Source organism: Schistocerca americana, chromosome 8 (genome assembly GCF_021461395.2).
Source record: "Schistocerca americana isolate TAMUIC-IGC-003095 chromosome 8, iqSchAmer2.1, whole genome shotgun sequence".
In the NCBI taxonomy this organism is placed as follows: Eukaryota; Metazoa; Arthropoda; class Insecta; order Orthoptera; family Acrididae; genus Schistocerca; species Schistocerca americana.
The window spans coordinates 239,155,663-239,179,953 of NC_060126.1; the positions used below are offsets into that span (position 1 = coordinate 239,155,663).

At 38.1% G+C, this 24,291-nt stretch overlaps 1 protein-coding gene across 1 annotated transcript in view; it reads right to left on the reverse strand.

Moving 5' to 3' along the window:
- Window positions 1-24,291, reverse strand: part of LOC124544901 (armadillo repeat-containing protein 2) — a 171,999-nt gene that overhangs the window by 60,952 nt on the left and 86,756 nt on the right. Inside the window, exons 10-13 of the mRNA XM_047123633.1 lie at window positions 23,780-23,948; window positions 16,845-17,000; window positions 16,356-16,451; window positions 14,037-14,199 (exon numbers count right to left, since the gene is read on the reverse strand). Coding sequence (XP_046979589.1) covers window positions 14,037-14,199; window positions 16,356-16,451; window positions 16,845-17,000; window positions 23,780-23,948 — 584 coding nt within the window. The remainder of the gene's footprint in view (window positions 1-14,036; window positions 14,200-16,355; window positions 16,452-16,844; window positions 17,001-23,779; window positions 23,949-24,291) is intronic.

Consider the following 24,291-nt stretch of genomic DNA (forward strand, 5'->3'; position numbering starts at 1 on the left):
AGATCCATCGTAAAATCGCCACACACCAAACACAGAGTATTACAGAAATCACTGTGGACACAACATGTCCTCCCAGCTGAATGCCACTCCGCACACTGACTCATCACATATGCAGCTCTCGGCACCTAGCGGTACAAAGATCTACTACTCCTACTTTCAAGATGGCAGCACCAGTCCCAAATATTTTGGTTTCCACCTGATAAGTGGTGTAACATTACTGTTGACTGCTGTGGCCCCACCATCCACAGGATGTGTTGGGAAGGCGTAGCTCATCTATTAAAGAGAGTGCATATAGAATATTAATGTGACTAATCCTTGAGTACTACTCAAATGTTACGGATCCCCACCAGGTCAGATTAAAGGAAGACATTAAATCAACTCAGAGACATGCTGCTAGATTTGTTACTAGAAGGTTCCATCAGCATGCAAGTATTATGAAGATGCTTCATCAGCATGTAAGAGATGCTTCATGAACTCAAATGGGAATCACTCGAGGGAAAATGATGCTCTTTTTGCAAGGCACTATTGTTAAAATTTAGAGAACTGATATTTTAGGCCAACTGCAGATTGATTCTACTGCCACCAACATATATTTTGCAGAAGAATCAGGAAAGATGAGAGAAATTTTGGCTCACATGGAGGCTTACAGACAACTGCTTTTTCCTTGCTCTATTTGCAAATGGAACAGGAGCGGACATGACTACTAGCAATACGTGGTACCCTCCACCATGCACCGTACAGTGGCTTGCAGAGTAATGCATGTAGATGTACATTCTTGCCATCAAGAAAGCACTCTGACAAGACCATGCAGAATTTAAGATATATATAATAAGGGCCAATCTAAGTCACTTGTGATGCAATCAACAGAGTGTGTGGTGAATGTGCTGTTGATTTGACTAAGGTGCTTATATAATGAACTATACTTTTCATAAGATACTGCATGAAGAGTTTGACAGAGCACTGAAAGACCTGAGTTGAAACAAGGCCCCGGGAGTAGACAACATTCCATTAGAACTACTGATGGCCTTGGGAGAGCCAGTCATGAGAAAACTCTACCATCTGGTGAGCAAGATGTATGAGACAGGCGAAATACCCTCAGACTTCAAGAAGAATATAATAATTCCACTCCCAAAGAAAGCAGGTGTTGACAGATGTGAAAATTACCGAACTATCAGTTTAATAAGTCACAGCTGCAAAATACTAACGCGAATTCTTTACAGACGAATGGAAAAACTGGTAGAAGCAGACCTCGGGGAAGATCAGTTTGGATTCCGTAGAAATGTTGGAACACGTGAGGCAATACTAACCTTACAACTTATCTTAGAAGAAAGATTAAGAAAAGGCAAACCTACATTTCTAGCATTTGTAGACTTAGAGAAAGCTTTTGACAATGTTAACTGGAATACTCTCTTTCAAATTCTGAAGGTGGCAGGAGTAAAATACAGGGAGCGAAAGGCTATTTACAATTTCTACAGAAACCAGATCGCAGTGATAAGAGTCGAGGGGCATGAAAGGGAAGCAGTGGTTGGGAAAGGAGTGAGACAGGGTTGTAGCCTCTCCCCGATGTTATTCAATCTGTATATTGAGCAAGCAGTAAAGGAAACAAAAGAAAAATTCGGAGTAGGTATTAAAATTCATGGAGAAGAAGTAAAAACTTTGAGGTTCGCCGATGACATTGTAATTCTGTCAGAGACAGCAAAGGACTTGGAAGAGCAGTTGAACGGAATAAACAGTGTCTTGAAAGGAGGATATAAGATGAACATCAACAAAAGCAAAACAAGGATAATGGAATGTAGTCAAATTAAATCGGGTGATGCTGAGGGAATTAGATTAGGAAATGAGACACTTAAAGTAGTAAAGGAGTTTTGCTATTTGGGGAGCAAAATAACTGATGATGGTCGAAGTAGAGAGGATATAAAATGTAGACTGGCAATGGCAAGGAAATCGTTTCTGAAGAAGAGAAATTTGTTAACATCGAGTATAGATTTAAGTGTCAGAAAGTCGTTTCTGAAAGTATTTGTATGGAGTGTAGCCATGTATGGAAGTGAAACATGGACGATAACTAGTTTGGACAAGAAGAGAATAGAAGCTTTCGAAATGTGGTGCTACAGAAGAATGCTGAAGATAAGGTGGGTAGATCACGTAACTAATGAGGAGGTATTGAATAGGATTGGGGAGAAGAGAAGTTTGTGACACAACTTGACTAGAAGAAGGGATCGGTTGGTAGGACATGTTTCGAGGCATCAAGGGATCACCAATTTAGCATTGGAGGGCAGCGTGGAGGGTAAAAATCGTAGAGGGAGACCAAGAGAGGAATACACTAAGCAGATTCAGAAGGATGTAGGTTGCAGTAGGTACTGGGAGATGAAGAAGCTTGCACAGGATAGAGTAGCATGGAGAGCTGCATCAAACCAGTCTCAGGACTGAAGACCACAACAACAACAACAACAACTTTTCATAAGCAGATCTTTAATATGGTCTGGACTGGAAAAATCATTTGTGAATAAATTGGGGCAAGTGCCTTTTAGTAGTGAATGTACATCATGTTTCACAAAAGTAGCGATCACTCAGGACCTGTGATGCATGCAAATTAGACCTTGAACATTTTTGTGATTAGGTGAGACTGTAGGTTTTCAACCAAGAAATACTTAAAACAACTACTAACACAAACTGCACAGGGTTATCAGAAAGTAATGGCAGATACATTACAGGCAGTGCAAGCATTAGTGAATATAACTGGAACATCTCCCCTTCTGTCAGTGCCTACAGATTCTCCATCATATAATGAGTTAAGTGAAGAATGGGACACTTACTGACACATATTTTTTGGCCAGTCAGATTTTCTTGTCAGGAAAGCCTGAACTATACCACTTACTACAGAAGCTGGAACTATTAACTGAGCTAGTGAAACTTGAATTGTGAAGAATATTTCCTTTATTAAAAGAACATTTTTCAACACAGAAAGGTGTTACTGCAGGCATGTTAAGATTATGACAACAAAATAAGGACCCCAATGAATCTTATGTGGACAGGGCTGCCATAAATTATGAATTGCAATTTCAAATGTTTATGTGGGCGTAATTATGCAGACTCAAATCAGGGATGCTACAGTGCAGTTTATGCATGACTTGCAAGTGAGAAATCACTTACTGAGGAAATCAGGCCCTTCTCTGATAGAAGTAATGTGAATAGCTCAAGGCCATGAAGCGATAGGAGAAGACATCACAAAACCCAGCTCCGAGGCACTGGTTGTGTAGGATACCATGCCACCTCCAATAGGACCTCCACCTTCTCTGACCAGACAGCCATACCAACATCGATGAACCATCTCAGCAGTAGCACTGTTTCCCAGCTGTAAATATGATTTTCTTCCCCCCCCACACACACACAGTGCATGGCCCCATCATCATGCAATGTGCCATGGCTGCAGCAAAAAGGAGCTCTTGCAAGATGTATATTTCAGCAGTTCTGTGGCAGATACACCTCAGCATGTTGGAGTGAACCAAGTGATAAATCTGTGGAACACTTCTCATAACACAGCCCAGAAAATGTACTCAGATGAGTCCAGTGGCAAACACCCTGTGAGGTTACTCTTGGATACATGTTTTTTCTCCTACCTAAACTGAACTACTTGCTTAAGTTTAGGGTTGGCCAGCTTTATCATACAGCTGAAACAATTCTCTGGGTCTGTGAATGTCATCATGTCCCTTTGCTAGGGAAGTTTCCAGTTTTATTTTCTTCCAACCAACTCACTCATTCAGTAAATATTCTGGTGATAGCTCACCCCAAAGTGGACAATTTTTGGAATACATTCTTGACATGCTTTTGAATTTATAATTTTTGAAACAATGCATACCATGCCATCCAAAGAGCCTTGACCTCCTTAAAGATTCTCCACGATAGACATCATAAAATCTTCTCATCTAGGTCATACAAGGCAACTGATTTTGAAGTGTACATTACTCTTAAAGTGATGGCTGCAAAGACTTTTTTTAAAGCTCATCTTGTTTTCTTGGCTCTAAAGGAAGTCCTTAGAACAGCTGTGGACAGACTCACTCATGAGGTGTGTTAACGCCTATTCCCCACAGCCAATGGACCGCTCTCCTGGTGACAGAATGCAAACTCAAAAGCACCTTGACACCTTGTACTGATTTTAAAGCAGTGATAAATGCACAAGTTGGGGTGGAAACTTCCCCTCTACTGATCCTGGATGCGCTCCTTACAAAATTAGGCTACAGCACTTTATTCATTAAAACTGACTGTTCAGAGGCATATTTCCAAAACCCCTTGGATGTAGCAACACAAGGTTATTTATAGTCTGATTGAAATTACTTGATAGTTGACCCTTCATGCATTGTAGCTGGTTTCCTCGGAACATAGCACTCAATGTCATGCTCGAACCATTTGCTATTGCCAAACTGCCGCAACAATTAGTCAGTTCACTTCCTATTCTTTGTCTGGCTTTCTTTCTCGATGTATTTTATTTTGAATTTTACCACATATGATAAAGACACAAAACACACACACACACACACACAAACACACACACAATGATGCTAACAACATGCACAGCTAACCAAGCACTATTGAATCCTTATGCACAAGTTGCAATTCAGCATCATATTTACAGTTACTGTAATCACAGAGATCATCTCACTTTCACAGAGATCAACTCACTTTAGATAAGCTTTGCATGACATTGCATCAAGCCAAATTTTTGAAGGCTGCAATTAATTGTTGTGACTGAGTCACCAGAGTCATAAATACAACAACTTTCCATAGTGTAATAGTGTACTGCAATGTTTAGCGTATAGACCTGACGTATGGAATGTCGTAGGCTAGAATCTCATCAAATGCATCAAAATTTTTTATTTTTCTAAATCTAATCAAAATACTTTGATTATTATTTTTATTTAATTAACTGGTTTCAATGTATTTTTTTATTTCATCATCATAGTGACTTATTTATTTGCCCTTATTTTTCTTACCATCACTGTTTTTTGTTTGAAGTCTGTTTGTGTCGCTGTGCCAAATAGGACTGCTCCTGAGTTGGTAATGTAGCCATCCATGAAGCCAGTGTGTGGAAAATTACAGGTAACCAATGAAAGGAAGAAATTACAGTTTGCTTTTACTGCTGAAACTGAAATTTTTCTGCCTTGAGTTTGCTCATAGAGGTTAGCCTTAAGTGCCTTGAATGAAGCAATAATGATTTGGTTCTTATGCAAATTGTTGCTTGCCACTTTCTTGGATACAATGCACATGAGAAGGTTGTGGTTAGATTAGCCATGAGTTTATCTGCTGCAGTTCACTCACTGATCACTTAAAAACTTCTATTCCCATCATACCTCATGGTGACCACTTCCAATACTGCTCCGTGTTACCTGCCATGATTGTGTGTCACCTACAACTGACTGGTAACCAGCAACAGGTGTGGCAATACTGTAGTGGCAAGTGACAGACATCAACTATCAAATAACTTTAAACGAATTATAGTGCTAAATATCGAGTATGTCCTCTACTCTTATAATTGGTTACCTTATGGAATATCTTCTGCCTGTCCCATATTTCAGCACTTTATGGATCAACTACTATAGAGCATTCCCAACTGAGCCACATAAATTGAAAATATTTTGGCCAAAGATCCAACTCAAGAGACTGGCAGCAAAAGGACTTAAATGCAACCTGAGCAAGTGTTCTTTCATGCTTCTTCCTTGATATATTTAGTGTATAAACTGTCAGCAAATGTACCACAACAAATGCGGGATTATGTCACAGTGATTGATAAAATGCAGTGCTCCACAAATATAGAAGACTTTCAACCATTTCTGGGTAAGATTAACTATTATGGCTGATTGACTCCAAACCTAGCAGAGTTCTCTTAGCCATCGAACCAGCTCCAAAGCATGTTTCAAATGGTTACCTTGCTCTCAGCAGGCTTTCCAGGCTTTAAAAGAATATCTTAAGCAAAGATTGTGTTTGACAACACACTCCTTGGTGTGCCTCTAGTAGAAGCAACTTCAGTGCCCCCACAGTACTTGGGTAGTCCCATCCCACACATACCCTGATGGCACCAAGTGCCCTATCTATACTTCTACAACCTAAATACAATTTATGCAGTCCAGAAATTTAAATTATTCCTTCAAGAGCAGAAATATCAACTTGTCACAGATTATTTCCCACTGTTCACCACCTTTGACTCTAAGTATCACTTACCTGACTGGTCCATCCATCTCCTCCAGCACTGAGTGCTGCACTTGTCTAATTTTCATTATTCTACCCACTATCAAGCAGTGATATTACATGGAAACATTGATGTTCACGCCTGATTTCCTATGGACCCAACTCAGCCTTTTAGCAAACATTAACTGGTATGTTACCAGCTTGATTCAGACCTAGATTTGTCCGTATTGACCTTTCCCTTAACATTACATGGCATCACAGCCACTGCTCACACTCCTGCAGGGTCCTGATGTTACACTGCCTCACTCGCTTTGTACAACATGGGTGGTCACACACACCTCACAGCCCCAAATTTTGTCTCTACTTGCCACAATGGAAACAATTACACCTAACAAGGGCTTCTGTTGTCAGCCTTAACAGAGACCACTGTCACACCTTGATTCCTCTCTCTCTTCTGCACCTTGCCCATCAGGGCAAATCCTGAATGAAAACTACACCACATATTCTGGCCAAATATTGACTCCAACATTGTTAAAGAAGTGGGGATCACCCAAGATGACATCTTGGGGCATGTCCCACTCAAGGAGAAACTTATGACGTGGCAGGGTTTCCAAGAAAAGCCAAAACTAAAAACAGGAAAGGCTTGGACCCAGGAGAGGAATGAGCAGTACTGAGAATGAATGCGGGAGCACTGGGCAAACATCAGAACATGTAAAGCAAGACAGTTGAAATAGCATGGTCCAAAGATGGCCTATACAAAATGAATGAATGAAAATAAGCCTTTCACTGTATCACTCTGTTGCCGCACAGAAATGTAACCCACAGTAACGACCCACTCAAAGCATTAGACAGTGCATTTGCATCAGATACCTGCCAACCACTTATTTAACTACTAATTATCTTGTAGATAACTGCCTCATTGTGGGATTGTGATACTAGCTTGGAATCTGGGTTATTTTCTTGCACAGATAGTAAATTTTTTCTCACCTAACTTGCTGTTCATTTTATATTGCTGCTGCTCACTTGGATGTAGGACAACAGAAGTTATTACTGTGTTAGCTGAAACAATAATGGAGGAACAGATATGGGCTCATAATTGTAAAACAACAACTGCATGGTACAAAACACTGTTATTTGTGATTGATGCACTTCATACACAGGCATGTCTGCTTGAGGGATAAAGAAGGGACTGATTGATAGGACACATTCAGAGTATAACGGTACAGCCTCCCCCTAGATTCATATGAAATGTCTGATACCACCTTTTTTTATGCATCCGGGTGGTTTTCGGATGATTCAGTGCTTCCTGGAGACTTTTGTGTGTTTTGGATGCATTATTCAGTTCAATTTTCCAAAATACAGTTTTTTTATTCAGGAAGGACATATATTATCATAATTCTCTATGGATGGTTGTCATTAACAAAATTATGTACAGGTTTCAAATCAAAAACCTAGTTCAGAAGTTGAAGTAAGAGATATTTAGTAACAAAAGTTATGAGGCTGTGGAAATGTTGGCATAAGTGGCTGGCACGTCTAATTACTGTAATTGCAGTTGATTGTTGACTTGACACAAAGAACCTCATTATCTTGAGAAACAGCTTAAAATTGTTACCAGGTGATGTATTTTCATTTGTTATCTATTTTTATGTCCTCCTCTGTAATTAATATCCTTTGTAATCATGTTTCTAATTAAGTCTCCAATTGTTTACATCACACAACTTTACGATTTTCAGAATTTGAGGCCCTATTTGTAACTTTCTCGTATGCATCAGATAAAGCAGATATTTGTACTGTCATTGGATGTTAGTAACCAAATCCAAACTGTAATTAATTATGTAACTAAAATAATACAAGAGACATTGTTGTAATTAAAGTTCAGATCAATTTTCATATTTAAAACTAGTGATGATACTATAAAAATTTATGTAATACAATATTGTATTTTATACCTTATTTGGCTGTAACATTAGTTTCTTTGTGTTTTGTAAATTTTAATTGTAACACCAAAATTGTACAAAATTAATAATGGGTTATTTTGAAATTTACTGTGAAAATTCTATATAAAGTGAAGCAGTGAGGCTGCAAGTTGGTTGTTGAGTTGTTGTTTTGTCAGTCAGTCAAAGAGATCTGTGAAGTATGTCAGTCAGTGTTTTGTTAACGTGACGAGTATGCAGTTCAGTTGTCAATAAATTTTGTGAAGTTGGAAACTGTTATTTTCTTTCATCAAATGGACTCCAGGCCAAGTTAAGTTAATTTAAGTAACATTCAAGAATATAGCATTGTTACATGAGGCATTAAGGAATAGCCAATTAGATTGTAGGTGGAACTGTAGGAGGTAATAACTGTAGAGGCAGAACAAAGCTTAACTGCAGAAAGCAGGTACAACTGGATGTAGATCTCTTTAGTTATGCAGAGATAAACAGCAAGAGTAACAGAGATTTGAAGAGGTTTGCACAGGATAAACTAGTGTGGAATGTTGAATAAAGCCAGTCTTTAGACTGATAATCATAAAAATAGCAATCACTGTTCATACTGGGTGAAGGTTACACATTTATTTGGTTCCTCTTTATCAGTCTGTACGAGTAATTGCATTAACCAAAACACGCAACTCAATAAAAATGTGAAGTGGAAGCTAATTTCTTTCATTCAAACCAAGTTGGGACACCACGAAATTTCTAAGAAACAATGGAAAGTCCAGGTTGGAATATCAACATTATTATGATAAACTGAGATTGCTACTCATCCTAAAGGTGACATGTTGAGTTGCAGACTGGCACAATTAAAAGACAGTTACACATTTTAACCTCAGGACATGGCCTTCTATGGAAAGCAGCTCTGCTGCAATCATTGCACAGCTTGTTATATTGGTATGATTACCAAATAGTTATTCACTAGGATGAATGGCCACTGCCAAACTGTGGCCAAGAGCAAAATGGACCACTCTGTGGCACAACACACAGCTGAACATGACATATTTGATTTCAATACCTGCTTCACAATCCAAGCCCCCTGGCTCGTGGCTCCTCCCCACCACCAACTCTGTAAATGGGAGTTATCCTTACAAAACATTCTCTGCTCCCAAAATCATCCCAATCTCCGTTAATGGTAACCTATTGTCCCCACACCCTCCAACCAACATTTTCTGTCATCCCTGATGTATCACCTCCTCCTAATTCACATCTCATTACCCTCATTGTGTGCTGCTCTCTGCCAATGCACCAGCTGGTTTTTTTCCCTTCTCTGTTTCTCTTTTTCACTCACCATTCCTCCCACCCTCCCCCACAGCCTCCTGGTGCTGCACCTGGCAGCATTGTACTGCCATCTTGATCCTGAACACACTGCCAAGCAGTGCACACTCCTGCCATCTTGATCCTGAACACACTGCCAAGCAGTGCACACTCCTTCCTCACCCCCCCCCCCCCCCTCCCCGTTCCCAACTATGGACTAATGCTTTCACTTCACATGATACATCTGGATTCTGGCTGGACCAGATGGAGATAGCAGTCATGTGTGGTTGCTTGTGTGAATGTGTGTTGTGTTTTTCTTTTCCTTTCTAAAGATGACTTTGGCCAAAGCTCAGTGTGTACAGTCTTTTCCTTGTGCCTGTCTGCAACTCAATGTGTCATCTTTACAGTGAGTAGCAATCTGTAATTTTCATAATATTGTTAAAATTTTGAAACATAATTTTATGTCATGGTATTTTGCACAGCAAATGTCCTGTTCTCTGAGGAAAAAGGCCATATGCAATGTGCCTCTTGAAGTTTCACTGCATATTAAAAGTTCAATGAGTTTTCTGGATTGCAGCTATGTCACAATTATTTCTTGGAGCAATGTTTCAACTGAGAATAGCCAACCATTTGTAAGTTTATTCATGTATTGCATGAAAATGACTAGACAGAAAATGGCATTGTGTCACAGGAGATAACAGTGAGTTTGAGTCTCGGTCTGGCACACAGTTTTAATCTGCCAGGAAATTTCAAAACAACAGTGACCTTATTTTATAATTTTATGAACAGAACACAGCCTAGATGAGAATCTTAATTGTATCTTATCAGCTTTAGCCAAATTTAGGTCACTTTTAGATTCAAAAAAACAAAGAACAGTAGCTACTAATGGTGTCATCTACATCTATATCTGTACTCTCCAAATCAGCAGGAGATGTAAGGCAAAGGGTACATCCAACTGTAACAGTTATTAGGGTTTCTTCCTGTTCATTCACATATGGGGCACGGAAACAATGATTGTCTGAATGCCTCAGTGCATGCAGTAATTATTCTAATCTTATTCTCACGATTCCAATGTGAGTGATGCATAGAGAATTGCAGTACATTTCTAGAGCCACCATTTAAATCTGGTTCTTGAAACTTTGTTAATAGACTTTTTCAGAATAGTTTGTCTACCCCCAAGAGACTTCCAGTTCAGTTCCTTCAATATTTTTGTGATACTCTCCCAAACAAACCTGTGCCCCCGTTCTATGTGTTGTTGTTGCGGTCTTCAGTCCACAGATTGGTTTGATGCAGTTCTCATGCTATTATATCCTGTGCAGGCCTTTTCATCTCCAGGTAACTACTGCAACCTATATACTTCTGAATCTGCTTAATGTATTCATCTCTTGGCCTCCCTCTATGATTTTTACCCTCCATGCTTCCCTCCAATACTAAACTGGTGATCCCTTGATGCTTCAAAATGTGTCTTACCAACCGATTCCTTTTTCTAGTCAAGTTGTGCCACAAATTCCTCTTCTCCCCAATTCTGTTCACTACCTCCTCATTAGTTACATTGCCTACCCATGCAATCTTCAGAATTCTTCTGTAGCACCACATTTCAAAAGCTTCTAGTCTCTTCTTGACTACACTGTTTATCATCCATACATGGTTACACTCTGTACAAATACTTTTAGAAAAGACTTCCTGACGCTTACATCTATACTAAATGTCAACAAATTTCTCTTCATCAGAAACCATTTCCTTGCCATCACCCGTCTATATATTATATCCTGTCTCCTTCGACCACCATCAGTGATGCTGCCCAAATAGCAAAACTCATTTACTACTGTAAGTGTCTCACTTCCTAATCTAATTCCTCCAGCATCACCTGATTTAATCTGACTACATTCCATTATCCTTGTTTCGCTTTTGTTGATGTTCATCTTATATCCTCCTTTCAAGACACTTTCCATTCCATTCAACTGCTCTTCCAATTCCTTTGCTGTCCCTGACAGAATTACAATGTCATCAGCAAACCTAAAGGTTTTTATTTCTTCTCCCTGGATTTTAATTCCTACTCCAAATTTTTCTTTTGTTTCCTGTACTGCTTGCTCAATACACATATTGGATACCATTGGGGATAGGCTACAACCCTGTCTCACTCTCTTCTCAAAGTCCACATATGTCCCTGGAAATGTCTTACAATTTAAAACTTGGTTCCTAAATCTCTGTCTTACCATCATATAATCAATATGAAACCTTCTGGCATCTCCAGGTCTCTTCCACGTGATTCTTAAACCAAGTGTCAGCTTGATTAAGTTATGATCTGTGCAAAATTCTATCAGACAGTTTCCTCTTTCATTCCTTACCCCCAGTACATATTCACCTATTACTTTTCCTTCTCTTCCTTTTCTTTCTACCAAATTCCAGTTCCCCATGACTATTAAATTTTCTTCTCCCTTAACTACCTGAATAATTTCTTTTGTCTCATCGCACATTTCTTCAATCTCTTCATCATCTGCACAGCCGGTTGGCATGTAACGTACTGCTGTGGTACCCATGGGCATCATGTCTATCTTGGCTACAATAATGCATCACTCACTATGCTGTTCATAGTAGCTTATCTGCATTCCTACTTTTTATTCATTATTAAACCTACTCCTGCATTACCTCTATTTCATTTTGTATTCACAACCCTGTATTCACTTGGCTAAAAGTCCTATTCCTCCTGCCACTAACTTGATTCATTCCCACTGTGTCTAACTTTAATCTGTCCATTTCCCTTTTTAAATTTTCTAACATATCTGCCCGATTAAGGGATCTGACATTCCACACTTCAATCCTTACTTTCTGTGTACATGTCCAATATCACCAGTTAGTCCTATTTGGCATGGGTCCCGCACACTTGAACAATATTCTAGGCTGGATTTCCCCCATATTCTACCAATAGACCGAAGTGTACCACCTGATTTACCCATTACTGAGCCTATGTGATCATTCCATTTCATACAGTCATACATACATTAATCCTTGTTCCCCAGATCATGAATACGACATTTCGTAATGATGTGGAACGTGTCATCTTAACATAAGTTTTCTTTACACATTTTTTTTTTCAGTTACTTTTCATATCTAAGAATTCATCTATCGAGCAGAAGGAGATGTCATTCAGAAATTATTTTAATTTGCTTTTAAATGTTGGTTGGCTATCTGTCAGACTTTAAATACTATTTGGCAAATGACCAAAGATTTTTGTGGCAGCATAATTCACCCCATTCTGTGCCAAAGTGAGATTTAATCCAGAATAGTGAAGAGTGTTACATAGAGGTATTTGTATGAGTAGGCCAATTCCAACAGTGACTCATTGAAATTATAGTCATAGGATACCATTTTTTTACTGTTGCCAATTTTTGCACTACTTTGAAATGAAATCTTATCAAGATCTGACTGAATATTTATGCTGCTTCTTTTAGGTAGGACTTCATTATAGGTAACTGCATCATCTGCAAAAAGCCTGATATTACTATTAATATTGTCTGCAATGTCATTACTACACAACATGAACAGCTAGGAGCCTGACACACTTCCTTGGAGTACACCCGAAGTTACTTCTACATCTGATGATAACTCTGCAATCCAAGATAACGTGCTGTGCCCCCCCTACCAAAAAGTCCTCAGTCCAGTCACAAATTTCATTTGATACCCCATATGATAAAACTTTTGACAATAAGCATAGATTTGGTACTGAGTCAAATGTTTTTTTGTAAATCAAGGAATACTGCATCTACCTGATTCCCTTGATCCAAAGTTTTCATTATGTCATGTGAAAAAAGTGCAAGTTGGGTTTCACATGGTCAATGTTTTAAGAATCCATGCTGTTGGTTTTGAGGAGCTCATTCTGGTCAAGATACCTCATTACACTTGAGCGCAGAACAGAGTCTACAATAACTTTATATCAAGAATATTGTGTGGTAGTTCTTTGGATCACTTCTACTACCTTTCTTGTGCTTCTTTCCATGAATAGGGCACAGTTTTTTGTTCAAGGAATCTATGATAAATTACAGTTAGAAGATGGACTAACTCAGTTACAAATTCAGTATAGAATCTGACAGGGATTCCACCGGGTCCTGGAGCTTTCTTGAATTTTAAAGATGTCAGTGTTTCTCAGCTCCACTGGCACTAATAATTAGCCTATTTCATTCATCTCTTCAGTGGTACCAGGATTACACTGGAGCAGTTCTCCTGGGTATAGTGACATTTGAAAATGGAATTAATCATTTCAGCTTTTGCTTCGCTACCCTCAACTTCAGTTCCTGTCTCATTCCCTAGGGACTGGACACTAACTTTGGTGCCTGTAGATATGACCAGAATTTCTTTGGGTTCTGTGAATCCAGTGTTTCATACCCATCTGTGGAGGATATCTTTAAGGGGAATTGTAGCTTGTTTTAATGTCTGATTCACACTCTGGGTCACTACTAACAGTTTAATTGTGTTTCACTATATCAGAAAACTGTCATTTCTGTTTTGTTGTTGGTATGAAGCACCCTCAGATAAGAACTGTACAGTAGCTTTCTGAGTATATATGTAGATGTTGTTACCATTTATCTTAAATATTATTTATGATAGTATAAGTTAACAAGAGAAACTTACCACAAGCAACATGTCTTTCCTTAGCTCCAAAAGAAGCAGTCTGATAGTAAGAAATGTTATTAAGTGTGCTTAGAACACTGTGCAATAGCTCACTGTCCTCACCACAAGCTGCAGATTTGCGCTCCAATACTGATAACAACATGTCCAAGAATCTGGCACCATCCTGAAAGTGTAAAGGAAGGTTTCCACATTTTAGATTGTTTGTTGATTATTATAGCACACAGCATAATTATTAAATAATGAGCATAATTTTAAAAGACAGTATTTTTTCTTCATTATCAGGAATGAGGAACTACACATACAAGATTGGGAAACAGTTAGTATCAGTAGTGCAAATAAATTTAAAACAAGCAATGTGTTTCTTGAATTTACACCATACATAAGAAAATGTTGTGTAACTGTTGCTATGTGTAACTGTGTAACATGGTATCTGCGATGGAAATATGTCACCAGTGAAAGAAATATTAGTTATAAGATTCTATTAATGGGAGAGGAAATATTTAAGAAATACCAGGTGTACCAGTATGAAATGAGCGTTTTTTTTGTGAAAATGAAACACTAATTTTGAATTGAAAAGTAAAAACATTTTATTCAGAGTACTGACCATTGCTTGCTATACATTTTGACCACCTTTCTGGCAATTTGTGGACACCACGCCAATAGAAATGTTCATCTGTTGAAGCAAACCAATCAGACACCCAGTTTTCAACTCCTTTGTAGGAATCGAAGTGTTCCTCAGCCAATGCGTGTCCCATTGATGAAAACAAATGGTAGTCAGAAGGGGCCAAGTCTGGTGAATACGGCAGGTGGGGTAGCAGCTCCCAGCCAAGTGTTTTGATTGAATCCTGCACCAGTTTTGCTTCGTGTGCAGGTGCATTGTCGTGTAAAAAAATTACTTTGCCATGTCTTCTGGCCCATTCTGGTCTTTTTTCGATCAATGCATAGTTCAAATTGATCATTTGTTGTCTGTAGCAATTAGTATTCACAGTTTCACCGGGTTTTAGAAGCTCATGATACACCACATATTTCTGATCCCACCAAACACAGAGCATTGTCTTCTTGCTGAATCGATCTGGTTTTGCAGTCGATGTTGATGGTTGTCCAGGATTAACCCATGATTCTTCCCAATTATGATTCTTAAAATAAATCAATTTTTCACTGCCAGTAACAATTTGATGCAAAATTGATTTTCTTTCATGTCTTTGAAGCAAAATTTGACAAATGGTTTTTCAGTTCTCCATCCATCTTTCATTCAATTCATGTGGCACCCATTTTCCACACTTTTGGATCTTTTCCGTAGCTTTCAAATGGTCAGAAATTGTTTGTTGTGCAACATTCATCCAATATTGCTTGCAATTCGGCGTCTTCGACTCTTTTTTGCTGGTCTTCCACGTTTTCATTTCTTACATCAAAATCATTATTTCTGAACCGTTGAAACCATCTTTTGCATGTTGCTTCTGATAGAGCATGATCATCATACGCCTCAACAAGCATTCGATGTGACTCTGCAGCACTTTGTTTCAAATGAAAACAAAAAATTAATGCTTTCCACAAATCATCACTTTCTGGTACAAAATTCAACCATGATGAAAACATATGATGTTGTTTGTTCCATGACTTGATGTACACTAAATATCTTTGACAGATGTTGTACCAACACAAATTAAGGCTCGTTCACAACAAATGTTCCCTATCGACACATTTGTATCTTAACACTCATTTCAGACCGGTACACCTGGTACACTACTGCAAAGTAATGAACACTGATCATTCAGATTGGAATCACTGTCATTGCTACAAGAGTTTCTTTCTTTTTGATACATGTGCTCTCCTTGTTAGCTTTCCAAGTATTCTAATTCTCTTAACACTGGCCATAAAAAATATTGTGTTACCAAGAGACATTTGTTTCAGTCTTTCACACTCCTACCATGAAAATAAAATGCCAAGTTAAATGTTTAACATCTTTATTGGCCTAGTGGAAACTGTGATTGGTAGCGTTTTAAGGAATGTTAGTATGACTCAAAAAGAAAAAAGAAGGTGGGAGGAGAAGAAGATTTTGAAAACAGTTGGCTACTATCAGGCAGAAGCAATCTACATAACACATTTATAGATTCAATTTATTCTGGAAAGACATGAAGTGAAGCTTCAGACAGAATATGTACAGGTTTTTTGTCAATTCGAGGTGTGAAGTTGTGTTAAAAGTATACACAAAAGTAATTTAAATTGTTTGATGAAGAGGAAGAAAGATTGCATCTGACTATACTGATAAGCAACCATACACTGTTCATGTGATTGTGTAAATTATATAACAGAAATTACCTTGTAGGTGTCATCTTCATTACTGCTTCCATCAACACATGCAAATTTACTGCCGACAGTGGGATTAATACTCATGTTGGCTAATATTCTGATGACCTGAAAGAGACAAATATACTTGTTAAACAATAAAGTTATTCTGAACTCATAAAAATGAATATAAAACAGGAAGTGGTTGATAAAGCTATTCAGTCTTTCAGGACCGTAGTTTGTGAAATTTTCTTTGTAGTTAATGGATGGCAGTCAGTAGACCAAAGAATCAACCACCATGTGAATTCTACAACAGGAGAAGTTGTTTCTTAATTTTATATCCAGAGGAAATTACTATGTAAAGGTCTTATTTTATTTAAACTGCAATCATGGATGAAAGTTTTAAGACTATAGAAGAAAGATAAGTAATGTAACGAAGTTGCACATATCTTAAAGCTCATTCAGTTTTTAAATTTTTTGCAGTGACATCCATTCTTACATAAAAGAGAGAGAGCAGTCTACCTTGACAATAACATCCTGTACAGAACCTGTGGAACCTCTTATATCTGAATTTGAGACAGTTCCAGTGGCTGTGCTGTTATCCATATAAAGATCTTTTTCAAGATAGAGTGACAACAGCTCCAGTAAGGCACTTATTGCTCCTTCCTCCACATATAGCTGCAAAAAGATGTAAAACATTGAATATTAGCTAGATATAAAATGAGATATAAAAATGTAGAATATAATCCTCTGTTTTCTCAGTCTACAAAACAGAAAGAGATAACAACAAATACACCATGGGCCAGAGATAGCATGTGTTCTGATTCAGTTCACCTACAATGTGCTGAAGTACAAATGGTGAAACATAACATTTTCAGTCCAGACAGAATGGAAAACTTGAATACTAATAACAATTGTGACATAAGCTACTGAAACAGAAATAACTGGAACTGGATTGCCACACACAAATGAATTTAAAAACTCTGTTAAATCTTTAGCTTTCAGAATTTTTTCTACAGTTTCCCATCTTTCCCATAACAAATGACTTTTTAAAAATCAGGAACATAAAGATTCAACCACAACTTTAAAATTGTAGCTCTATAAACTGTGCTACAGTAACTGGAGACAGAAACTTGATTTTTGTTGTGAATGTTGTTATATTCTTCTTCTATATTCACTCTTTGCAGCCAGCATTTGGTAGTATGCTAACACAATAATGCCTTACATTTTTTATGTTGCTACATTCAACTATTTGGCATTAGATTATTCTCAGAACAGTAAAAGTCAGCCAAATGTCTTCATGGTATTTTCTTTTCTCTCACAGTCAGTGACACATATTTCAATTTAAAAGGAGTAAATGTCATGTGCTCATCATTCAACACAGAAATGAAAAGACACTGTCATTCTCTCTGACATAATATTAAAAATTAATTAGAAAAATGGTAAACATATTCCCTACACTAGAGTTAATTTTTTTCTCCACAGATGTTGCCTGTAAGTCACTTCAGTTGTTTTTATTCATCAACATACTATAACACAAGTTCACCATAGCTATGACTTTTGTACAATTTATTGATTTGTGATGTGTACAAAATAGCATGTCTGAGGTGCATTGTATAACACAAGACAGTCTAAAAGATTTCAGTTAGCAGCCTATGGTATTCAGAAAAGAGTATTTCATTCACTTATTTCTTCTAGTAACAGTCTAAGAGTGTTCCCCACTTTTATCAAAGTGATTTTGTGAGCAGTGACAGAATAATGCACTAGTATTCAGAAGAGGCCAGTTATAAGTGTTTAAAAGAATGTGTTCCATAATCTTAGATGACATAAACTGCTCAAAACCAGAAACAGTATCCTATATTAGCCAGAAACAAACAATTATTGAGATATGTGCCATTCTGTCCAGTGATAGCCATCTGTCTGTTGACGGTACAAGTTACTGCACATTCATCGGCATCCCTTTTCAGATAATCATGAACGTGGGTGAACATACCAACCTGTCCTCAGATTTGGTCACATGCAAGGACACATGCTTGATACCTACTTCTGGGTATGTACTACCTATATCGTTGGCCAGAGGGATTACCTCGGGAGTATCATCAGTGAGTAATCTCTTTGGTTTGGTGGGTTCTCAAGACAGAGCAATCGTGAAGATGTGGAGAGCATCTGGAGAGGGAGCTGATGGACAGATGGTGTTTGCGAGTGACATACAGGGGGCAGCGCAGGCTGCTGGTGGAACAGCCACATATATGAAGGAGCAGAGGGCCTTGGCGAAGCACTGTGGAAAAGCAATGTGTCTGGGGAGGGTGGGGGTGGGGGGGTGGGGTGGGTGGCGGGGGAGCAGTAACTCTGGAGTCACTAGAAGCTGTCGGAACATCTTGTAGGAGCAGCGCATCATATGGGAGAACTGGCTGTCATCTGGGCAGTGTGTGCCATCTCATGAAACTGTTTGGAGTGTAGAGACTGTGTAAGTTGCTGTGCTCACTACTACCCTTATTGGTGAGCTGCTTAATTTGATGTTACTGGTGTGGAAGTTGTTCTTCAGTTCTCCCCTTTAGTGATTACTGTTAAAGCTCCCCTGCCCACACTGTACTGTGTTTTCCTACACCACATCTGCTTCATTGTTATTCGATTTGGCTTAGTTGTGCACACATTTTTAGTCCCCTACAACATGCCACATTCTACGGAACATCCAGATCATTAATTAATTGTTGATAATTGTAATTCTGGGACCTCTGCCTCTGAATTGGAGGACCTGGAAGTTCAAGTGCTCGCCCTTTGAGAGTGACTCATGTAACCTTGGTATTGTGAATTTGTTTAAAGTCTGAAAGGTTTTTTCTTCCCTTGAGAGATGGCTCATTGTAACTTTGCTGTTTTTCAAATTGTGAACATTTGTTTAAAGATTTATTTCTCTCTTGAAAATTTACTTAAGCTTTTTTAATTCCTTTTTAGTAAGTACCTCAGAATAATCTTTCTTTATTTTAGTGCACCCATTAAAGGTGGTTTAGAATAATTTAAATTAAAATCTGGAAAAAGTTTTTATCCACCTTCTAAAGGTGGCTCAGTTTGAATTGTAACCCTATGTAAGCATTGGTTTAAGCATAAACTTGACATCTTCCCTTGTGCTCTGGTTAGTGGCAGTCTTGATCACTTGTTGATTAGCAGAGTATGATGTACTTATCTTTTGGGGTGTTTAGATCACCTCAACCTATTTGTGTAACATTGCTAAAGTTATCCCATGCATAGCTCTGTGCCTTCATCAACTAGAGGACCAATGTGTGATCAATATTTTCAACATTCTTAACTTGTGGGAAAATTTCCTCCCATCTGTATCCTGAGTAAAGCTGTGACATTTGTGTGCATGTTTATATTCAGGTATCTGAAATTTCCAATTTTATTGCATTGGAGAACTTTTAGCATTTTGAGAGCTCTAGACAAAATTTGCTTTAATTAATGTTTCTCTGAACATTTGTTTTGAATCTGTTTTACTAGACAGATTTCTGAGCCTAACTACAAAATCATATTTTGATTAATTGTTTCAAGTTAAGTTTTGGTTCACTCAAAATCTCTGCAAACGTTTGTTCATCATATTTTGCTTAATAGTTACAAGCTAAATCTTTGCCTTGATTAAAGTCTGTCTAAACATATGTTCTGAATATCAGTTGTTCTACACAGATTGCTGAGCTTGCCTGTAAAATCATAAGATGCTTGTGCTTAACTATTCTATGCACGCTTTCAGTGTACTCTGTATCGGCAAACAAAAGAAATAAAAAAACTTTATTTTGCTGTATCCTTGACCTGAGTTTGTTCTTTCCACTCCAGCAGCCTGCATTCTGCTATCTCACCATACCAATGCTCCAGGGGATTGTGCATGCACATTGTTAATGAGTGTGGACTGCACAAGTACCTTAAAATTTCCCCATAGCCATAAATCTAAGGGATTAGGAACAGATGCTATTAATCTCCTCAACTAATCAATTGCTCATAAATGTTTACATACTGTTGTAACAGGTGTAGAAGACTGGATGGTGCCATGCTAAGTATAAACCATATCTGTTGTCCATCTGCAAGATTAACACTCGAATAGTGTGGGTAATTTGTTCCTCAGAGGTTGTCAGTAAACAGTACTTTGTCTGTTAAAGCATGTGGTCCTATGAGTCTGCCATCTACAGTTCCTTCCCATACATTGACACTAAAGCAATTTTGTGTCATGTTTCCAAGATTTCTTGACCATATGTATTCTGTCCATTCTTGTTTACTGTGGTAATTTATGGTTCCATCTGCATGAATTAATAACCAAGTATGAGGTAGAAAACTATTGACCAGTATTAGAAAAATTGATGAAGCACTTAATCAATAAATATCTAAATCGCCACAAGCTACTAAAAAGTAACAGCATGGTTTCCAGCCAGGTAAAAACACAGAAACAACAGTAATGTGCTACATTGAACAAATAATCAAAAATCTACAGAAAACAATAGCATAGTAGGAGATATTTTAGATATCTCCAAGGCATTTGATACTGTTAATCATGGCATCCATTTAGAAAAATTGGAACTGTTAGGTATTCATGGGACAGGAAAAAAGTGGTCTGAACAAAATTCAACACAGATTGTACGACTGGTGTTAGCTCAAACCAGTCACAAAATCAACTTAGTATCAATTAAAATCAGTCTTGATCACAAATTTATTTATTCTGGTAACCGGTTTCGAGCACGCCTGTGGTCATCATCAGACCAAAGTGCTGTATGAGCAGGAGTCTCCATCTAGTGGTAAGTCACTATAGTGATTTACCACTAGAAGGAGGCATCTGCTCATACAGCATTTTGGTCTGAAGATGACCACAGATGATGTTGAAACCAGTTACCAGAATAAATAAATTTGTGATCAAGACCGATTTTAATAGTAACTATTAGTAACAACATTGATCACTGTCTGCTCCCAAGATGCATTCAAAAGTAATTAAGTTAGTATCAGATGTAAAAAGGTGGAAATAGGGGTACTAGAAGGCAGTCTTCTTGGTCCTACATTATTTCTTACCTATATAACTGATATTCACACCTCAGATACTGCAGCCAACAGTTGCTTCATACAACAACTGAGCAACTCCTAACCTACTTTTTCCACTCCTACTTCAAACAGATTGATGTTACATGTAAATGAAACAAATTACATGCAATCTGGAAGAATAAGTCCATATCTAAATCTAAATCAGTCTGGTCATAAACATCACTTACCACATCAAAGGCAGGGGTTCCTGTGAAAAATGAGTCATGTGACCTACAAGTTCAGCTGCAGCCACTATGCTGCATCCTATATGAGCATGACAACCAACAAACTGTCTGTCTGCATGAATGGCCACTGACAAACTGTGGGCAAGAAACAAGTGGACCACCCTGTTGCTGAGCATGTTGCCCAACGTGACATCCTTAATTTCAATGACTGCTTCACAGCCTGTGTCATATGGATCCTTCCCACCAACACCAGTTTTTCTGAACTGCGTATGTGGGAACTTTCCCTGTAATATACCCTATGTTCCCATAACCCTCCTGGCCTCAACCTTCATTACTCATTGTACTCACCCATCCAGCCCCTCTCCTGTTCCCATTCCAGCACTACACAGCCTTTGTTCCACCATTACACCCGGTCTTTTTTACTTCTCTCCTTTTCCACTACCCCCCCCCCCCCCCCCCCCCACACCTCACCGCTGCCCTGTTTTGCACCTTACGACTGCACATAGCTGCCCTACCCTCTCTCCACCCTGTCGCTGCATGCTCCCCAGCAGCACTTCACTATCCCACACTGCTGCTGTTCGCTGTGTGGCCTCAGTTGCCTGATACAGCAGTCACGTGTGTGAGTGTGTGTGTGTGTGTCTGTCATCTATTTTTGTTTTTGATGAGTGCCATACTGGCCGAAAGTTAATTTGTAATAGTCTTTTTGTGGTGCCTATCTGCAACTCGGCATCTCCACTATGTGATGAGTAGCATCTTTCCTTTTCATAATATTGCTACATCCCATGCTGGATTTTTCATTGTGTGATTGAATTTTAATGACCATATTATAAACACAGAAACTAAATTCAGCTGGTTTTCCTCTCAGAGTTATTGTAAATGTATGTATCCCAGAAGATGCCAGGATGGCATACTACAGCAACTTTCAGTCTCTTGCAGCAAATGGAATAATATTTTGACGTTCCACCAATTGCTGGCTATAGTCTTTTTTTCACCATTAGAGATGAGTGCTACCTGAATAATAACACACAGTCACACTGTATACCCATGTTCGAAAAGCTTGAAATATCAGGACCCACCTCGCAGATTTTCAGACAAATGCCGGCTTTCATAGCTATAACAAATGAATTAGCACAACACTCCACACTCAGCAAAAAAAAAAAGATCTACTATTTTACATACATATTTGTTACATTCAATTTCCTTGAAATGAATTTACGAGTACATTTGGACAACATCCATACAATAGTTATTGTCTATGGATGCATCAATAAAATAAATAAATAACTTCCATCTTATAAATAATAAAATACTAGCTATGAACTGTGGCTCTTCAGTACTCTCTCTTAGAATCCAAAGGGAGAACTGTAACCTGGCATTGTGGAATGTGATGGGACAAAGTAACTGTCTGTACTGAAGAGCATGGTTTATGCTTCCTGCAACTCCAACGTTTCATACACTTGTTACAGGATCATCTTCTTCTTCTCACTGCAACACTAACTTATCCCTACCCATCATTCAAGCTGTGCACATTTTACCATGATCCCTTGTTCTTGATGAAAATGATCCCAATGTCTGCAAGTTGCCAGAACAACATTCAAACATTTTCAGATGGACTGCTGCAATGAGGATGTTATTCAGCATACACGACGTATGCCAGTCAATTAATGTCTCTGGGTAAATCATAGCTGAACACCATCTCTACCATTTCTGTATGGGATAAAGGGACTCCATTTCCTGGTTGACATAGTTCACCCTTCATGGAACCACTGATCTTGTTCTGACACAACCTCAAAATAACATGCAGAATGGTTAATATAGAAGAATTTTAAGTGCCCTGTCTGACAACAGCATCACTGTCAGAGGACTAAGTATAAAGAGTAATACAACCAATAAGAAATAAACATTGAACATCAACAGCAAGACATCCTACACCTCTCAAGTTTTCAGCACAAGTAAAATGACCCATATCCCAACAAGTATTTGCTATTGGACCTATATTTATGGGTCCTTTTTCCTAGCACAGAGCAGTCCTATTTTCCTGTAAACATTTGCGACACTTTTTTAAACACTCTGTAAATTATTTCTATTTTAAGTGCTACTCTATTAACATAATGTGAATAATAATACTGTAACACAGGACAACAGAGTCTTGAGGGATCATGGGAATAACAGTCTGATGGTGCAGTACATCAGAAAAAGAATTAAAAATTATGTGAGTCTAACCTTTGTCCTTGCAGTATCACTTCGAGCCATCAGGTTTCCAAGAGCATATCCCAAGCGAACCACTATGTCTTGTCTACCAGGGTATTTTTTCATTAGTTTTACAAATAATCCAAAGCAACCATCATAAGCAATAACTGCGTCACAGCACTCATCATGTGTTGATATTATGCTGAAATAAAAATATATATTTAAATCAACTGAATATTTTAGTTTAGGATACACAATATATATTACTTTACAGCCACAACTTGAATGAGATCTTTTTCTTTTATTGAAAGTTCATTATAATCACTTCATGGTACACATGTTGCTCAAATAATAAGTTCTGAAATTGATCTAAAAATAAAATTAACATAAAATTAAATTTTCTTTGGAGAGAAGATACACTAAAGGGAATGACTAATGTGTGTGTATAAGTATGAATATCAGAGGTAAAAATTCACTAATACTAAACATTATAGGATTGGTCACCATAATGCAATGGAAGTAAATATCTCAATATATATAGACAC